The sequence below is a fragment of the Trachurus trachurus genome (genome assembly GCF_905171665.1).
Source record: "Trachurus trachurus genome assembly, chromosome: 4".
Taxonomy (NCBI): Eukaryota; Metazoa; Chordata; class Actinopteri; order Carangiformes; family Carangidae; genus Trachurus; species Trachurus trachurus.
Window position 1 is genome coordinate 6965567 of NC_139898.1, and position 15437 is coordinate 6981003.

Consider the following 15437-nt stretch of genomic DNA (forward strand, 5'->3'; position numbering starts at 1 on the left):
GTACGCTTGAAAGCTTGCAAGCTCCAACTTCGTCTACTTTCGGTGCAGGGCGGAGCACAGCTGGTCGAGTGTTAATTTGGCTCATCCTGAATTTTAACAGGAGTCCTCCTGGGGCCTGTTGTTCGAAACCTAGATAAGGGATTAAGCTGGGATATGTTGGTTATCCTGGCCTAATTTAGCCTCAAGTTGGTTGTTCGAAAGCTGGATACCTTTATCCTGGTCAAGTTACTATGGTGATTTATTCTCTGCAGCTAGCCTGCTCCAGACCAGGCTAACAGCCAGGCTAAGTTGATTCTGTTGTCTTTATCTGTGAAGTCAGCAGTCATTCTGATCAGAAATCAATGTGTTTCATACATGTTCTTATGTACATATTGGCCTGAATTATAAACAAATAAAATGCATTAACAATAATCAAAAAACATGAAACATTTACAATATTTATTAGGCTTTTTTTTTCATAATTAGGCCTTCAAATTTATTTTCATAAAATATGTTACGATTATATTGGCCTAAATATTGGTTGAGGTAAGAAAATAAGAATAAAATTGAGTGAGTGTGAGCACCTTCCAAATAATTTATAGACCTCATCATTGTTATCGGCAATTTATTGAAGCACCAAACAGCATAATGTTCTAATATTTAATTAATTTTCACCTGTTGCACATTTGGCCATGTGCTGTAAACTTTACTTCAGATTTGTGCAATTAATCATCTTCCACTGCTCATCATTAAGGCAAAGTGCACAACTGTTAATTTGTGAAAGGAATTTGAGTTGTGATTATAAATTTGGATTATTAAATTAGTCCGCAGTTGTCCGCTGCGCTCTCTCTGAGCTTTACGGGGAGCATACGTCAGTCCGACTGCCCACAAGTCCGACGGCTCATTTCTCAGACTACCCATTCTACAGTGTTAAGGTTAGGTTTAGGGTAAGGTTAAGGGTTAGGGCTACTTAAGTCGGAGAAGTGGGAGGTCGGACTGATGACGCTAAAATAAAGAAATGTATGGTCGGAGTCGGATAAATGGGTGGTCGGAGAAATGGGTAGTCGGACAGACGTCATGCGCCCGAGCTTTACGACAGCAGTGGTGCTTTTTTTTTAAAGAGAGGTGTGTCCCCTGACGTCAGCATTACGCCGGGTTCACACCGGACGCCGAAGCGCCGCGAATAGCCGCGGAGCGGAGTCCGCTTCCATTCGGCGCCCTCGTTAAAGCAGATATCAGTGGAATGTTTTTGTTAATATAAGTCCTAAATAGTCCTATTTTCCGTCAGCAATCACTTACATGAAGTATTTCAGCCTAAACACGAGTCTCTCCGTCACTCTGCTCTGCTGTAACCCGAGGAGAAAATTTTCCTTGTGGGATACAAGTGTTATCCAATGAGGAGAGAGAACGGCATGAAGGGCTGTGTGTGCAGCCAAGGGATGCGCGTGAATGTGGTGACGTAGCACGAGGACCAATTGATGCCTGACAAGGGCGGGGGCTGCTAACTCATGGTGCGTTCAAAGAAACTCGTACTTTGTGTTTTTCCTTCCTGTGAAGTCATACCAGTTCGATCTGGTACGAGTTCACGGGTCGGAAGTTACGAGTGGCCGTTATAGGGAACTTTCACAGACAACAGGATGGTAAAAACACGAGCTACGGGTTACCTGGAACCCAAGTCGTAGTTGTGACTTGAAGCTGTAACTTACGGTTTCAAAAGCCTGCCTTGAACGCAGCATTAGCCGAAACGGCCGTGAAGCTGATATCTGCTTTAACTGGTGTTGTAGTTCAGACTAGACGCGGAGCGTCGCGGTCCCCTGCGGTCGGCTCGCGCCGTGGAGCGCCAGTTTCGGCGTCTGCTCTATTTTGTGCGCGAGCCGCGAGCAATCGCGTCAATCTTGGCAGGAAGTCACACATGAAACAACGAGAGAATCCGGTCAATTTTCAAAATAAAACACTTTTCAAAATAAAATACAGCGATTGACAAATGCGACCGTATTTATATTTGTCAGACTCTCAACAGAGAGCAAGAGAGATGAAAACACACACACAGGATAGGGAGACACGGTGGGCTGGCTGCAGGAGGGGGGGGGGGTCAAAACACAAACAAACAGGGAAAGAGAGAGAGAGAGAGAGAGGCAGAGACGAGTTGTTGTAAAGTGAAGGAGGACGTGAAATTAATCTTGGAAGTGAAGTACAGGGAGTTGAGTGACCCACAGCACATGGTGTTATAATTATATGAGGTTATTTACTTATCCATGATGTAAAAAACACAGCTCTGAATGTGAGTGAACAACAGCTGAGGAGCAGAGGCGCTCGCGACCGCCGCGGAGAAATCAGCGTCTGGTGTGAACTGGAGGGACGCGGCTCGCGCGCGATTTCCGCAGCCGCGGCACTTCGGCGTCCGATGTGAACCCGGCGTTAAGATCCGCTGTTGATTGGAGGAAAGTGGCCACACCTGTCCTCTCATCTGTGAATCTGTGATCAATCTCTGTGGTCTACTGACGAGAGAATTAGTTACACCTGGCTTGACAAAGCCGCCCCTCCTCAGCCTGGCTCAGCGTTCCAACAACCAACTAAACCAGGATGGACTTATGAGACTTTGTCCAACCTGGCTTTTCCACTTATCCTGGATATCTTTATTCTACTTTCGAACAACAGGCCCCTGGTCTCAATTTGTTGTTGGGTTCTCGTATTGCCTGTGTTGCTGTATTGCTTGGGCAGTCCATCTCTTATGGCAGGCGTCCGCAAATGGTGGCCCGCCGAATCTTCCAATCCACTTCCTGTTCTATTTTGTACTCAGCTTTTCCCTCTCATTTCAGATCCAGACTTCCTCCCTTTGTGTGCCTTCCCTCCGTTGTGATTGTCAACCCCGCCCCTGATTGGTTCCACCTGTGTCCCCCTACCTCATGTTCAAATAGTCCTCGTCTCCCTTGTCTTGTGTCAGTTCGTTTTTGTCAGTTCAGAGTCACAGTCATGCAGTTCGAGAAGTCATGTTTTGTTTGAGTTTATCAATCCTCCAAGCGAGCGTTTTTTGTTGTACATTATTATCCTCCTTGAGACCTTTTTTTTTGTTTTTGAATAAATTTCCTTTTGAGTTGAGCATTTGAGTCCTGCTTCGTGTTTGAGGTTGTTACAGTGAATTTAATTTCGATCTAGGCCCATAGCCCCCCAATGGTTTTAATTGTTGAATTGTTAACTGTTGAAATATGTTGCTTTGAAACAGTGTATTGGAAAACACAATCACTGCATGGCACTGTGCTGTAATGGTTTACTTACCTTTCTAAATTAAATCTTCTTTTTTTTGCTAGGCATCTTCCTGTTGAACAGACTCTGTATGTAATTCTCTCTGACCATCCCTCACAGCAACCAGCCAGTTATCTGCACTTGGCCATGGCTGCTTCCTTGTTGTTCCAAATCAGGGCTGAAGTCCAACCACTGAACAGACCTGCTGCTGTAGCTGAACGCTCGCTCTCTGCTCTGCAGGAAAACAAATGCTTTGACAAGCAAACACGGCCACCAGCAGACAGTCAGAGCTCCCTCTTAGTAGAGACACAGGACAGAGATTCAGTTACACAGTACCTTTTGCTCATCAGTTACTTGGATTCACCAAATCTTTAGATATTTATTGAATCTGATCTGAGAAACTAGCACTGTAAGAACTAGTGTGAGGCTATCTGTGTCTCAGTTCAGGGGTTGCATCTTTCAGAGGACACTGTCTATTAAGGTGTGGTTCTCTCTCTCTCTCTTTCTATCGCTCTGTCTCTCCCTCTCACACGCACACAGGCTTTGACAAATTTTCACTGTACATATTTACATTGCTGCAATGACTGGGTGTGTAAAAAAAGGTGTCACTCAAAGGAAGCTATGCTGATATAGCAGGGAGCCCAATTTCTCACAGACACTACACTTAACACAACAGACATTAAATACAACAACACACTAAAAGACAGACACAACAGACATTCCCAGCATTCAAACGCAACTTTGCGTGTGAGGAAAAAGGAAAAAGCCAGCATACAACAGTTAAAGGGCAGGACACAGCAGTTAGGGGCAGCATTGCAGCACAGGGCAACATCGATGCGAGGAAACACAGCACTGGTACACTGAATTACCAACCTATATACAGTACATGATCAACCACACATACATTGACACTAGTTGTTCATTTAAGTTTTTCTTAAAGATTGAAATAGAGTGTGACATTTTTAGAGTGTCATCAAGCTCGTTCCATCTGTGGTCCTCTGCACACAACACTGAATGAAACTGGTGCTTTTTAGCTTTTGCCTTTTTCCTGTGATAAGGTGTTTGTTTCTAGTGTTGTAGGTGTGCAGAGGTAGACCGATTGGAATAAGGTCAAATCATTTATGATTTAGTTTGTGCACAACTTGATACATAAACTCCGCATTTAGGAGGTAGTTATCTGTAAGCTTCAAAAGATTAAAGTGATGATGAAAGAGTGGTCCGGTGGGAGAATTATAGTCGGACCATTTTATAATGTAAGTAGGGAATGTGTTGCACCATGTGACATTACAATAATTTAAAGGGACAACGAGGAGTTTTGGAAAGCAAAGCGTTTTCACATTACATTTATGAGCCTCCGCGTGCACCGTGAAATTCTTTGACCGGCGCAAGACAGACTCATGTTTTCATTCATAAAGAATTAAAGTCAGAGGTTCCAAGACGATCACATACCGTCGTAGTTCCGGTATCCGCGGGTCATTCCGACATACCGCCACTCCGACATTGACGTCTAATTGTCGTAATGGCGGCACTTCCATTAATTGAAAACGTCCCACCACTCCGACAATTTTTGTTTCCATTGTCGGAATGGCGGTACTTTCCTTTTTTTTGGAAACGTCCCGCCATTCCGACATAAGGTCATTAAATGTGTAGGTTAATAATGATGGGAGCGTGCCTATGTTCCCACAGCCCTATGTTCCCACAGCCCTATGTTCCCACGGCCCTATGTTCCCACAGTTCTAAGGTTTTCCTCAAAATTAGGCCCTATGTTCCCACTGGACTCTCTCTACCTATCTGGACTCTATCTATCTGGCCTGTCTAGCCTCTACCGGGTCTTTTTACTAAACTTAACCAACTCTTTTCTTCATTGCCTAAACCCAACCAATGGTGGGACCAAAGGGCTGTGGGAACATAGGGCCTAATTTTCAGTGACAACAAAAGTTAGAAATGTGGGAACATAGGGCTGTGGGAACATAGGGCTGTGGGAACATAGGAATGACCCCATAATGATCACCGCCTCCCTGCCTGCCCATCTCTCTCCTCTAACAGCACTTTGACTCTGGTCAACGCCCTTGTCACATCCCATCTCGATTATAAAATGCATTATTATTATTATTATTATTATTATTATTATTATTATTATTATTATTGGCGCTGTGCTACTTAGTTTGCAGCTGTGGTCGAGAGAGCTAGAGAGTTAATGGAGAGAGGGACCGCTACGCCGGTGAATCAGATCAGTGATGTTGTTTTTTATTGTATCACAGTGGTTACAGTACGTTCAACTGGATCAGTGGTTCTCATGGGGGTCCTGGACCCCTGAATATTTTTGATCTCTCCTGTAGCCTGGCCGGGTCTGGCTCCAAGTTTAATTATAGACAATTTGATCTGCAGACGCACAGAGGCATGCGTAAAACACATATTTTGACTACTTCGTGCTGTTGCTATTTTTTTTAAAGTTACCTTTCGTTTCCTTTGGATTTTTGTGCGTATTATGGAGCCGTCCTGGTCAATGTTTGTAAGCCTTTTTACCAGGAGTAAATTCCCAAAAGTTGCAACAACTTGTAGTGATCCACTGGGTTTTGCCTGGCCAGGGTAGTTGATTTGCAGGTTTGCTCCCCAGTTTTTTTTCATTGTGTATTAGGCCAGGGAAATGATCAATTATCCTTGTGGTTTGCGCACTGGGACGTGCGGACCTTTAATGAATGAATGAATGTTTCTTTTTTGCTGTAAGTTGTGTGCGTAATGCGTAAAAGTGCATTAGTGGGACCGAGGGTTTAAATGGAGAAGTGACGTGGTGAGAGGGGAGGAGAGGCGGCATAGTGGATTATTTTTCCCGGTGGATTACCCTGTGGATCATAAAGGCCCGTTTGGACACCTCACAGCCCGTTTTCAGCCAAGCGGGATGAGGGAGAGGACTGGTGGTCACCTCGGCGGAGCCGCGGCGTCTCTCCCGTGTGGACAGTAGGACAAACAAACTCTCTCTCATTTAACCCTCACCACGCACCAACACACACATACGCACGCCACACACACACACACACACACACACACACACACACACACACACACACACACACACACACACACACACACACACACACACACACACACACACACACACATTGACTGTGAGCTCGCGCACCCCCGCACACACACATACACGTCCGGCAGTGACAGTGCGCTCGCGCACCCACACACACACTCATTCCCACTAGGACTTAATGGACAGTGGGAGGGGGGAGGTCTTTCGGGTTCTGTTGATCTGTGTGTAATTGTTTATTATATGCCGCCTGTGATGGGCGCGTTTTGAGTTCAGTGAAATACAGAGACTCAGACTAAGTAGCGACTTTGATTATTGCTTCCCTGGACGCACCAGTAGCGCGAGCCTAGATCCGCCTGCAGCAGTTGTGCCAGTTCCTCTTATATCCTTATTGTAAGGGAAATTGTTACAAACTGACATCGGAGTGTGTGATTGTACATGGCGAGACTTTGTGTTTGTTTATTTATTAAGCTTCCACTGACTGTATCACATCTGTACACATGTCTTAAAACATGAAAAAAAAAAAAAAAACATACACACATACACCTAACCGCCGCTCGGAGTAACGCACATTTCCTTATGGAAATTAAAGCCTTGTCGGAATGGCGGGACGAAACTGTCGGAATGGCAGGACGTTTGCATGTCGGAATGGTGGTATGTCTGAATGGTGACATGTCTGAATAGTAAAATGTCGGAATGGCGATATGTCGGAGTGGCAGCATGTCGGAATGGCAGCATGTAACCGTAGTTCCGACCATAAACGGCGATTCGGCGGCGTTATTCTCATGACTCGCCGCGAAACCGAAAGTAAGGAAATGCTGGTCGGCTCGCCCAGCATTTCCGCCACCACTAATAATAACAAAATAACGATAGAGACAAAACGATATATTTATCGAAAATGGGCCCATTAACAAGTGTGGGTAACGTAGATTCATCCACATTAATATGAGACTTTTTTATTGTCGTGGAATTTTTCGTTCTGCCGATGGAGAAACTCCTCGTTGTCCCTTTAAATGTGGTTCAAATAAGGTTTTGTATAGGGTGAGAAGAACAAAAAGTGGGATAAAATGCCTTAACTTGAAAAATAAACCGTCAGCAATGTACTGTCTTTTTATTTTAGGACAAATGTGATCAGTATCGGTTTGTTTTTTGTTGGGACTAAACATAATACAATTTGTTTAGCTGGTATTAGGAGACCGTTTATTACAGTTAAACCAGGTATCCACTTGCATGAGCTCACTGTTTAGGATTTGGTCAGTTAAACCAGGTATCCACTTGCATGAGCTCACTGTTTATGATTTGGTCAGGTTCAACAGGATTTTGGTAAGATAGAACCATGTTTGTATCATTAGCAAATAGAACTTCAAGCAATACACATGGGGAATGAAGTAAGTCATTTATGTACAAAATAAAAAGAAGTAGCCCCAAAGTGGAACCCTGGGGAGCCCCATGTTTAATGGGTTTGAGTGATGATTTATGGTCATGTACACAAACATATTGTTGTCTCCCAAATAAATAGCTGCTGAACCAGTTGAGCGGTAGGCCCCAGATGCCATAGTGTTGTAATTTTTTGATAAGGATTTCGAGGTCGATGGTGTCAAATGCTTTAGATAAGTCCAGAAAAATACCAACGCCATAGTCGCCTTTGTCAGTGACATCATTGATTTTTTTTTCAATTCACTGCCATACAAGCTTGGTGCTGTTCTTCCTAAAGCCATACTGGGATGGAACTACGATGTTTAGCTTGTCCAGGTAATTATTCAGTCTACTGTAAACTACTCTTTCCAGAACTTTGGAGAGAATAGGCAGGATGGAGATTGGAGGATAATTGGACAAATCGTTTTTGTCCCCAGATTTAAAGATTGGAGTGACTCAGGCAATTTTAGCGAGTTTTGGTACCACTCCAGAAAGCAGAGATAAGTTAATACAGTAAGTGAAAGGTTCAACAATTTCACTGACAATACCCTTTAAGATTCTAGTGGAGATTCAGCGGTGATGGGTTGGAAATTCTTAACACTTTTTTCGGTGGTTCTGGCTGGCTGGTTCTCTGTAATGATGTGTCTGTTTAGGAAACATAATTTTGGGTTATTTACACTCTAGAGTCATTAATTAATAATTTGATGAATTATACACTTATTACTCACATGAAGGATTTGATTTATCCTTTTTCTTATAAACAGCTCCCTGTGAGTAACTTCCTTCCTCATCAATGGAAAGATCTGAAAATAAAAGCTGACATTCAGAGGAGTATAGATACCTATTCAAATGACTGACAGAGATGGCTTTGAAAATTGGCATATATAAAACAAATGCCATGTGCAGGTGAAAGTATGTTTAATGATAAAGCCAAAGAAAAACTTACTAGGGACAAAATCTTTGAATTTGGTCTTTTTCCTCACTCTTTTCTCCATCTTTGTGTCACCTGGCAAAATAAAATTGTTAGTAAGTATTTGTCCAAAAAACATTACCATAAATTTGCAACTGTAAAACTGTTTTAATAAAGGTTACCCATAAGTCATTCAATATCATGGAGAAGGGGGAAGACTGCAAACCCTTCTGCATATAGGCACACCGCTTTTCTGTGCAAGTCTTTGTGCTGCAACAGACATCTTTTGGCTTTGACCATGGGACTCTTGACATAAACTATGGACTTGCAGGGAGTCTTGAACAGGTCTTCTGCGTCAATCCTGCCTAATGACATTGGCAACAACATTTCCGTTGGAACTCTTCTCCAACACAAAGGCAATACTATCATCCTTCAGGAGAAAGCAGTTGTCGCATGTTTTGGCAGAAAAAAAAACCTGCTTTTCTGTTCGGGAACCTGGTGGACCTTCTGTGCTGTGTCTTCTCTGCCAACCTCTTTGTGACCTGGGCAATGGGGTTTTTACTGTTCCTTACACTTTTTTAATTGCTGGAGGTGATTTTCAAATGGAAAAGATGACACCTCATTCAATGAACACTTAAAGTATGCAACATCTTCATGCAAATGCTGTACACTGGACATTGTAAACAGTGAACGTTGGTCCATACAAGTCCTCAGTGTTATCCACAAAGTGCTTCAGCAGGTTGGCAGCATAATCAAGATATGCCTCTCTCTTTTGAGCATCAGACTCTAGAAGGATTGACATGCCCACAGTCAATGACAAAAAATGTTCATAAAAAGCATCCAAAATTATGTCCCGGAGAACTACTGGCCCTGTGTACAACAGGAACTGGCGGAACTCCGTTGCTTTCCAGCGATCCATTTCGTGTAATGACCGGGGTTGCCTTGCAAACTCTGTTGGCATGGCACCCTGCAGCATTTTCATGCGATTGGAGATTTCTTCCCTCAGTTGGGGTGCCAGTCTGCAATTGTCAGGTCCACGCAGTAGATATGTAAGCTCCAGTCTGGCAGAAAGTTTTGTAAAGGCTGGGGCATGAAAACGTTACAAGCTAGCATGCTAACCTTACTGCTAAGTTAGTGTGTCTGAGCGAGCGGCCTCGCCCGCATCTTGAGTGAGCAGCATAAAATGAAACAAATTGTGTAATTTTTTTGTTTGATTATATGAAATACTGTACAGTAATACATGCACTTACCAAAAATGCAGTATCTGCAGACTCAGCGGCAGCGTGGCTAGGACAACGTGGACCGCCTCGGTCGCCGCACTGACTCACTCACTGGGTGGGTTGGTTGTTCTCAACCTAAGTATTTGCACATGCACGTTACTGCAGTAAACAACATCCTGTTATTTTACAGAAAATCATTAAAATATAATAATTGTGACGTACTAGAATCCCATCGTGGCATTGGATTTGTATCCTTACACTGGGCCTCTCTGGTCCTTCCGCTGTCATGGTTTTGAAAACATAGTGGGTGATTATAGACATATAAGGAGACATGTTAATGCTCGACCACATGTCGGTAGTTGGAGCAATGAAGTTGGCCCCTTTTAATTCACTGGTGATTTCCCCTCTCGGCTGATCATATAGTTTTGGTATAGTGGTCTCCGAGAAATATTTCCTGCCAGGCAGCTCATATTGCGCATCCAGTCCAATTTTTGTATATTGGCAGTGTGGCGAGTCCTTTCTTCTTTTTGATACGCATCCAGTGTAGTCAGCATTTTTTTTAAACTTTCTCTCTCAACTGTCTGAAATGGGACCGACTCCTTCGCCAGATATCTTGCAACAGCTGTTGTACACTGGGCCCATCTTTCGCTGCCTTGCTTGTATTTGGTTGATTTTGCAAAAGCTGCCGATATTGTGGGCTGTCGATCGATTGTGCTTAATCTGGTTGCAGCACCTGATGTCGCAGCGCTGGTTGGGGGCAGTTTTGCGGCCTTTGAAGGGTGATGAACTCGTGTGTGTGCCCAAATTTGTGGTCTGTTTATCCTTCACAGGCACACATTTTTTGCATATTGTGCAAATGGGTTGCGTCAGGTCTTCAGGCTCACCGTTGACATCCCGGGAAAACCTAAAATATGCCCAAATAGCCGATTAGCATTCCTTTTTGGCACCAAATTGCTGTCGGCCATGTTAGCGCCAGGCAAGGTTTTAACAAATAACAGATAGGGGGGGTTGAAACATTTATCTTTCTTATTAGTAATCATAAATACTACAATATACAGTATTTCCATAGTCATGCCAGGAAGATGCTTGTAGTAAAATTTCAGACACCCCTAGTGGACTAAACCATTTCATTGCCTGAATCTGCGCGTGCCACTGACTATGAACCCGAGATGCCGGGAATGAGTCCAGGTGTTTCGTTCCTGTGTGGAGTTTAACATGTGAACCCGAGATACCGGGACTGAGTCCAGAGGCCTGTACTGCGAAGCCAGTTTAGTGTGTTAGCGAGGTATGTTGAGTCTAAAGCCAGGCTGTCCTGTACTACGAAGGTGGCTCTCTTTTAACGCGGCTAGATCACCACGGTAACTTATGCTTAGCTCATAACCTGGTCCCGACCAGGTTATGTTCAGAGTTTCAGCTTAAAGTCGGCTATAAAGGCGCCGCTGTTTCACTGTGTAGCTCATTCGGAGAAGGCGTCACCATTTATTGAGAACCCGGTGGACCTGGGAGCGAGGATGATTCGGGCAGCACTGCGACGTGAGCGGCTTCTTCGAGATCGCACTGATCCGCTGGCATTTCCTGATGAAATTCTGTATGAGCGATATAGATTTTCATCCGATGGAATACGGTAAATTTGCTCACTTGTTGAGCCGAGTGTCAGGAATGCCACTCGAAGAAGCTGTGCACTCACTGTCGGACAAACCGTATGTGTAGCCCTTCGTTTTTTTTTGCCACGGGAACCTACTTGCATTCAGTTGGTGATGCAGAAAATTTGAGCAAGAACAATGCGTGTCGCAAAGTGGTTCTTGCTCTTACTGAGAAGCTGAATATGTTTGTAGTGTTTCCAAGTCATTTGAACACAATGCTTGTTAAGGAAGGCTTAAGGCTTCTATAAAATATCTGGTAATGTACTTTTATACCCCTCTACATCACAAGTATTACTTGTGTAGTGCTGCATTTAATTACCATAGGACAAACAGGTTTACGTGGAATCACACTTCTTCTTAACTCTGTTACACTTGCTTGCATAATGAAATCTAATATAGCCTAAAATATATGTAACTAGGATTCCCCAGGATCATTGGCGCTGTGGACTGTACACATGTTCCTATTACGGGGCCCCTGGGGGAACATGAGGCTGACTACGTCAAACGCAAATCCATCCACAGCATCAATGTGCAGGTGAATCTCTTGTGCAGTGCTCTTTAAATTTAACCAGAAATCCTGTTAACAGATGACTTGTGACCATCAATTGATCGTCACAAGTGTGGAGGCAAGATGGCCTGGGTCTGTACATGACTCCAGAATTTTCTGTGAGTCTGCACTGGGTCACCAGTTACAACAAGGTAGGCTATATGGTAAATAATCCTTTTTCTTCTTTTTCACTCCTTTATGTTGAGAATGGCATTTATTTCTCTCTATTAGGGCTCTTTGTTGGACTGGATATGCTTGTGGGGGACAGAGGGTACGCCTGTACCCAGCACTTAATGACCCCCTATCCTGACCCTGACACACGGCCTCAGAGTCGCTTTAATGTGGCTCTGGGTAAAGCCAGGGTCAGGATAGAAATGACATTTGGAATCATAAAGTGCAGGTTCAACTGCCTGCGTGGCCTGAGGGTGCGTCCTGAGCGTGCTTGTGGGATCATCACTGCATGTGTGGTGCTGCACAACATCACAATGATTAGGAAAGAACGTAACCCTCATGTACCATTAGCACTAGCAGCAGATGTAATTGATCCAGTGACGGACCACCCAACTGGTGCAGCCATCCGGCAGGCTATTACTGCTCAATATTTTACCCGCCAGTGATGTGTGAAACTAAATAAAGAATGAGTCATTCACCGAAATGTGTACTAATTTTTTTTTTATTGCATTGTCTGCATTTGCTGGGAAGAAAAGAGAAGAGACAGAACAAGGCATTAGTACATAATGTCATGCTATCAAACCATTAAAAAAAAAAAACATACCTTTTTTTTAAACTCCAAGAGTTCAATTTCGATTTTCAGTTTTTTTATTTCCAGCTCCTTTTTCATGTTATCCAGCTCCAAGTTCCTCCTGTATATAGCACGGAGTCTGTATTAATTGTTTTGGTTGAAAGACACTGGCATGTTTAATCAAGCCATTTTACAACACCTTTATCTTAGGGCGTATTCACACCAGGAAAGTCCGATAGTTCACTTGCTTTGGTGCGGACTAAATATTTTTTTACTTGGTGCGGTTTGTATTCACATTGCATTTTTTCACAAGCGGATCAACTTTGTAAACAAAAGCACGTGTGTCCCACAGTCGCTCAATCATTGGATAAAAATTATCAGCGTAGGCCTACTCAGACCAGGGTTTTTTCTGCATTATAAATTTTGAGGCGGCCGCCTGTCTGCGTTTGTACGGAGAGATCGCGCTGATCCGCTGCTGTTTACTTTCTCTCTGAGCGTCTCCGCCTGCAGATGTTCAGATGAGGGAATACGCTCCACGCGTCAGGAGCAAGTTGATAACCAGCTTCGTAGTAGGCTACCGTGTTAACTCGGGCCGGGGCTTGAGGTTTTGTTAAGCTGGAACATGAACAAAAAGCCTGGTGATGTTGAGCCTCCTTCGCAGTACAGGCCGGAGGAGTCGGTGTTTTTTCCCCCCCGGCCTTTATTTTGAAAGGACAGCTGGAGAGAGACAGGCAGGCTACGCGGAGATAGAGTGAGGGGGGATTGACACGCAGTCCATTATTATCTGAAGCTTTCAGGCAACATTATCACCCCTAAAAATACTATAGCCTATATATTGGTGAGAAATGAACGAGGAGGAGGGGAAAAAAAGACGTGTAAACGGCTATTGATTTTTCTAAACGGTTATGATTTGTTGTGTAGCCTACACGTTTACACGTGTAGATGTTGACACCCCTAGTCTGAAGGATGGTGCGCTAAAAAAAAAGAAAAAAAGGACGGCACAGCAAAATGTGCATCCTTAACGGCGACGGGTGCGTCCGACTCCTCTCAAGCATCTGATAAATGTTTTCCACTGACCAAATATCAAGGAGGCAGCGTGTCTATCTGTGCTCCATGTCGACCCACGGCTCATTGTTGATAATTTCCACATTTTCTGACGACAACGGAAACCTGTTGAATCCAAAAAGGCGCTTGGATTTTGCATTTGGTTCGGGAAAGGTTCGGTTTGCATTCACACCGTACGCGAACCGCACCAGGGATCGTTTGGGACTCTGGTGCGGATCAAACAAGTGGACCGAGTCCCAGCTGCAGAGGTGGTCTCGGTCCACTTGTTTGATCCGCACCAGAGTCCGCTGGTTTGTATTCACACCTCCTCAAAAAGTCCGCACCAGAGGAAAAGTCAGTTTTAAGCGGACCAAACGAGCCTGGTGTGAATACGCCCTTAGTAATTTATTGTTTAACTTTTCCTACAACCCTTACAGTTCTTTCCCTCCCTAGCCGAGACATAGAGGTTGTGGGTAGAGGGAGATCATCTTCCTGTGTCATCTTCCTCATCATTTTCAACCTGAAGAATGAGAGGTCTGCATGATATGGGCTGATCACAGCAAATGCAAAGTACCTGACACATTGCTGTGATAGTTACCTCTGGGGTGGTGCAGGGAAATTGCTCCGGCGGCAGCAGCACCATGGTGTCTCCTACAACTGAAATTACACAGTGGATTTTTCTGGCTCATGCCAAAAGCAAATGTTAAGTACTTTACTCTTTACATACCCTGGACGAAAATGTTGTCCTGTGAGCCGCCAGCACTCGGGTCCGACCTGAGTCCCCCTTCAATGCCCTCCATTATAGGCCTACCCTCATTGTTGGAGAGGGCCAGTTCCTCAGGCACTGTGAATTCTGGTGGAGCTGCCCCCCTCCAGTCTTCTTCTTTTCATTCTTCTTTCTGTTGGCTTAAGATAGTGATGATATTAAAATAAAAATGGGATACAGTATATTATCCACACACTGACAAAATGACACAAAACTACATACCACTTTGAATTATGTTCTTGTATTTCGCTCTGACTTGCTGCCATGTTCGACTGCTGCTTCCACATGTTAATGAAATGCAATTTTAAATATTACTTAGGCCAACCTATATTTATTTGTCACAGATGATAAGTAAAGTTAATTATTTCACTTTGATGTGGCCATGAATAAACTGATGAACTGATTAATGTTTCACCTGTTATAGGGCAGTGTACGCCCAAACACAAATCTTACAGGCTTGAGCTATTTTCACTGTCAAAAAGGTCTTTGTAATTGTACAGGGACAGTAGCTACATTTGCTTGTTCATCCCGACACAGTAATACAAAAAAAGAAAAAGCCTACACACACTCAGCCCCGCTTTCAATTAAACACACACAGATGCATTCTATGAGATAAGTCAAATGTGAAAACAATATAGACATCATTCAAAAATGGAAAAAAGATAGTTGTTGCGTCAGTTTATTTATTTTTTAAATGAGGGTTAATATGTAAAAGTTGCACAATGTTGAGCTTTCAGGAATTAAAACATTAAGGGCTTGATATAATATTTATCATAATATTAATCATTGTTAACTTACGCATTTACACGGTCAGCAATTTTCTGCCAGCACCGTCCCTCGCTCTGATGGCCGCAACAGTGTTACTTTTCGCTGTGATGGTGCTTTTGAAT

General features: G+C 43.7%; 2 protein-coding genes across 2 annotated transcripts in view; both read left to right on the forward strand.

Moving 5' to 3' along the window:
• Nucleotides 1-15437, forward strand: part of ptprfa (protein tyrosine phosphatase receptor type Fa) — a 139106-nt gene that overhangs the window by 22085 nt on the left and 101584 nt on the right. The gene's annotated exons all lie outside the window — the stretch shown is intronic.
• LOC310984751 (putative nuclease HARBI1) lies at nucleotides 10975-12612 on the forward strand (the record flags this gene model as incomplete). The annotated part of the gene is made up of 5 exons (XM_083970066.1): nucleotides 10975-10993; nucleotides 11201-11338; nucleotides 11868-11983; nucleotides 12036-12147; nucleotides 12227-12612. The coding sequence occupies 5 exons, from the start codon at nucleotides 10975-10977 to the stop codon at nucleotides 12610-12612; spliced, it is 771 nt and encodes a 256-aa protein (XP_083826192.1).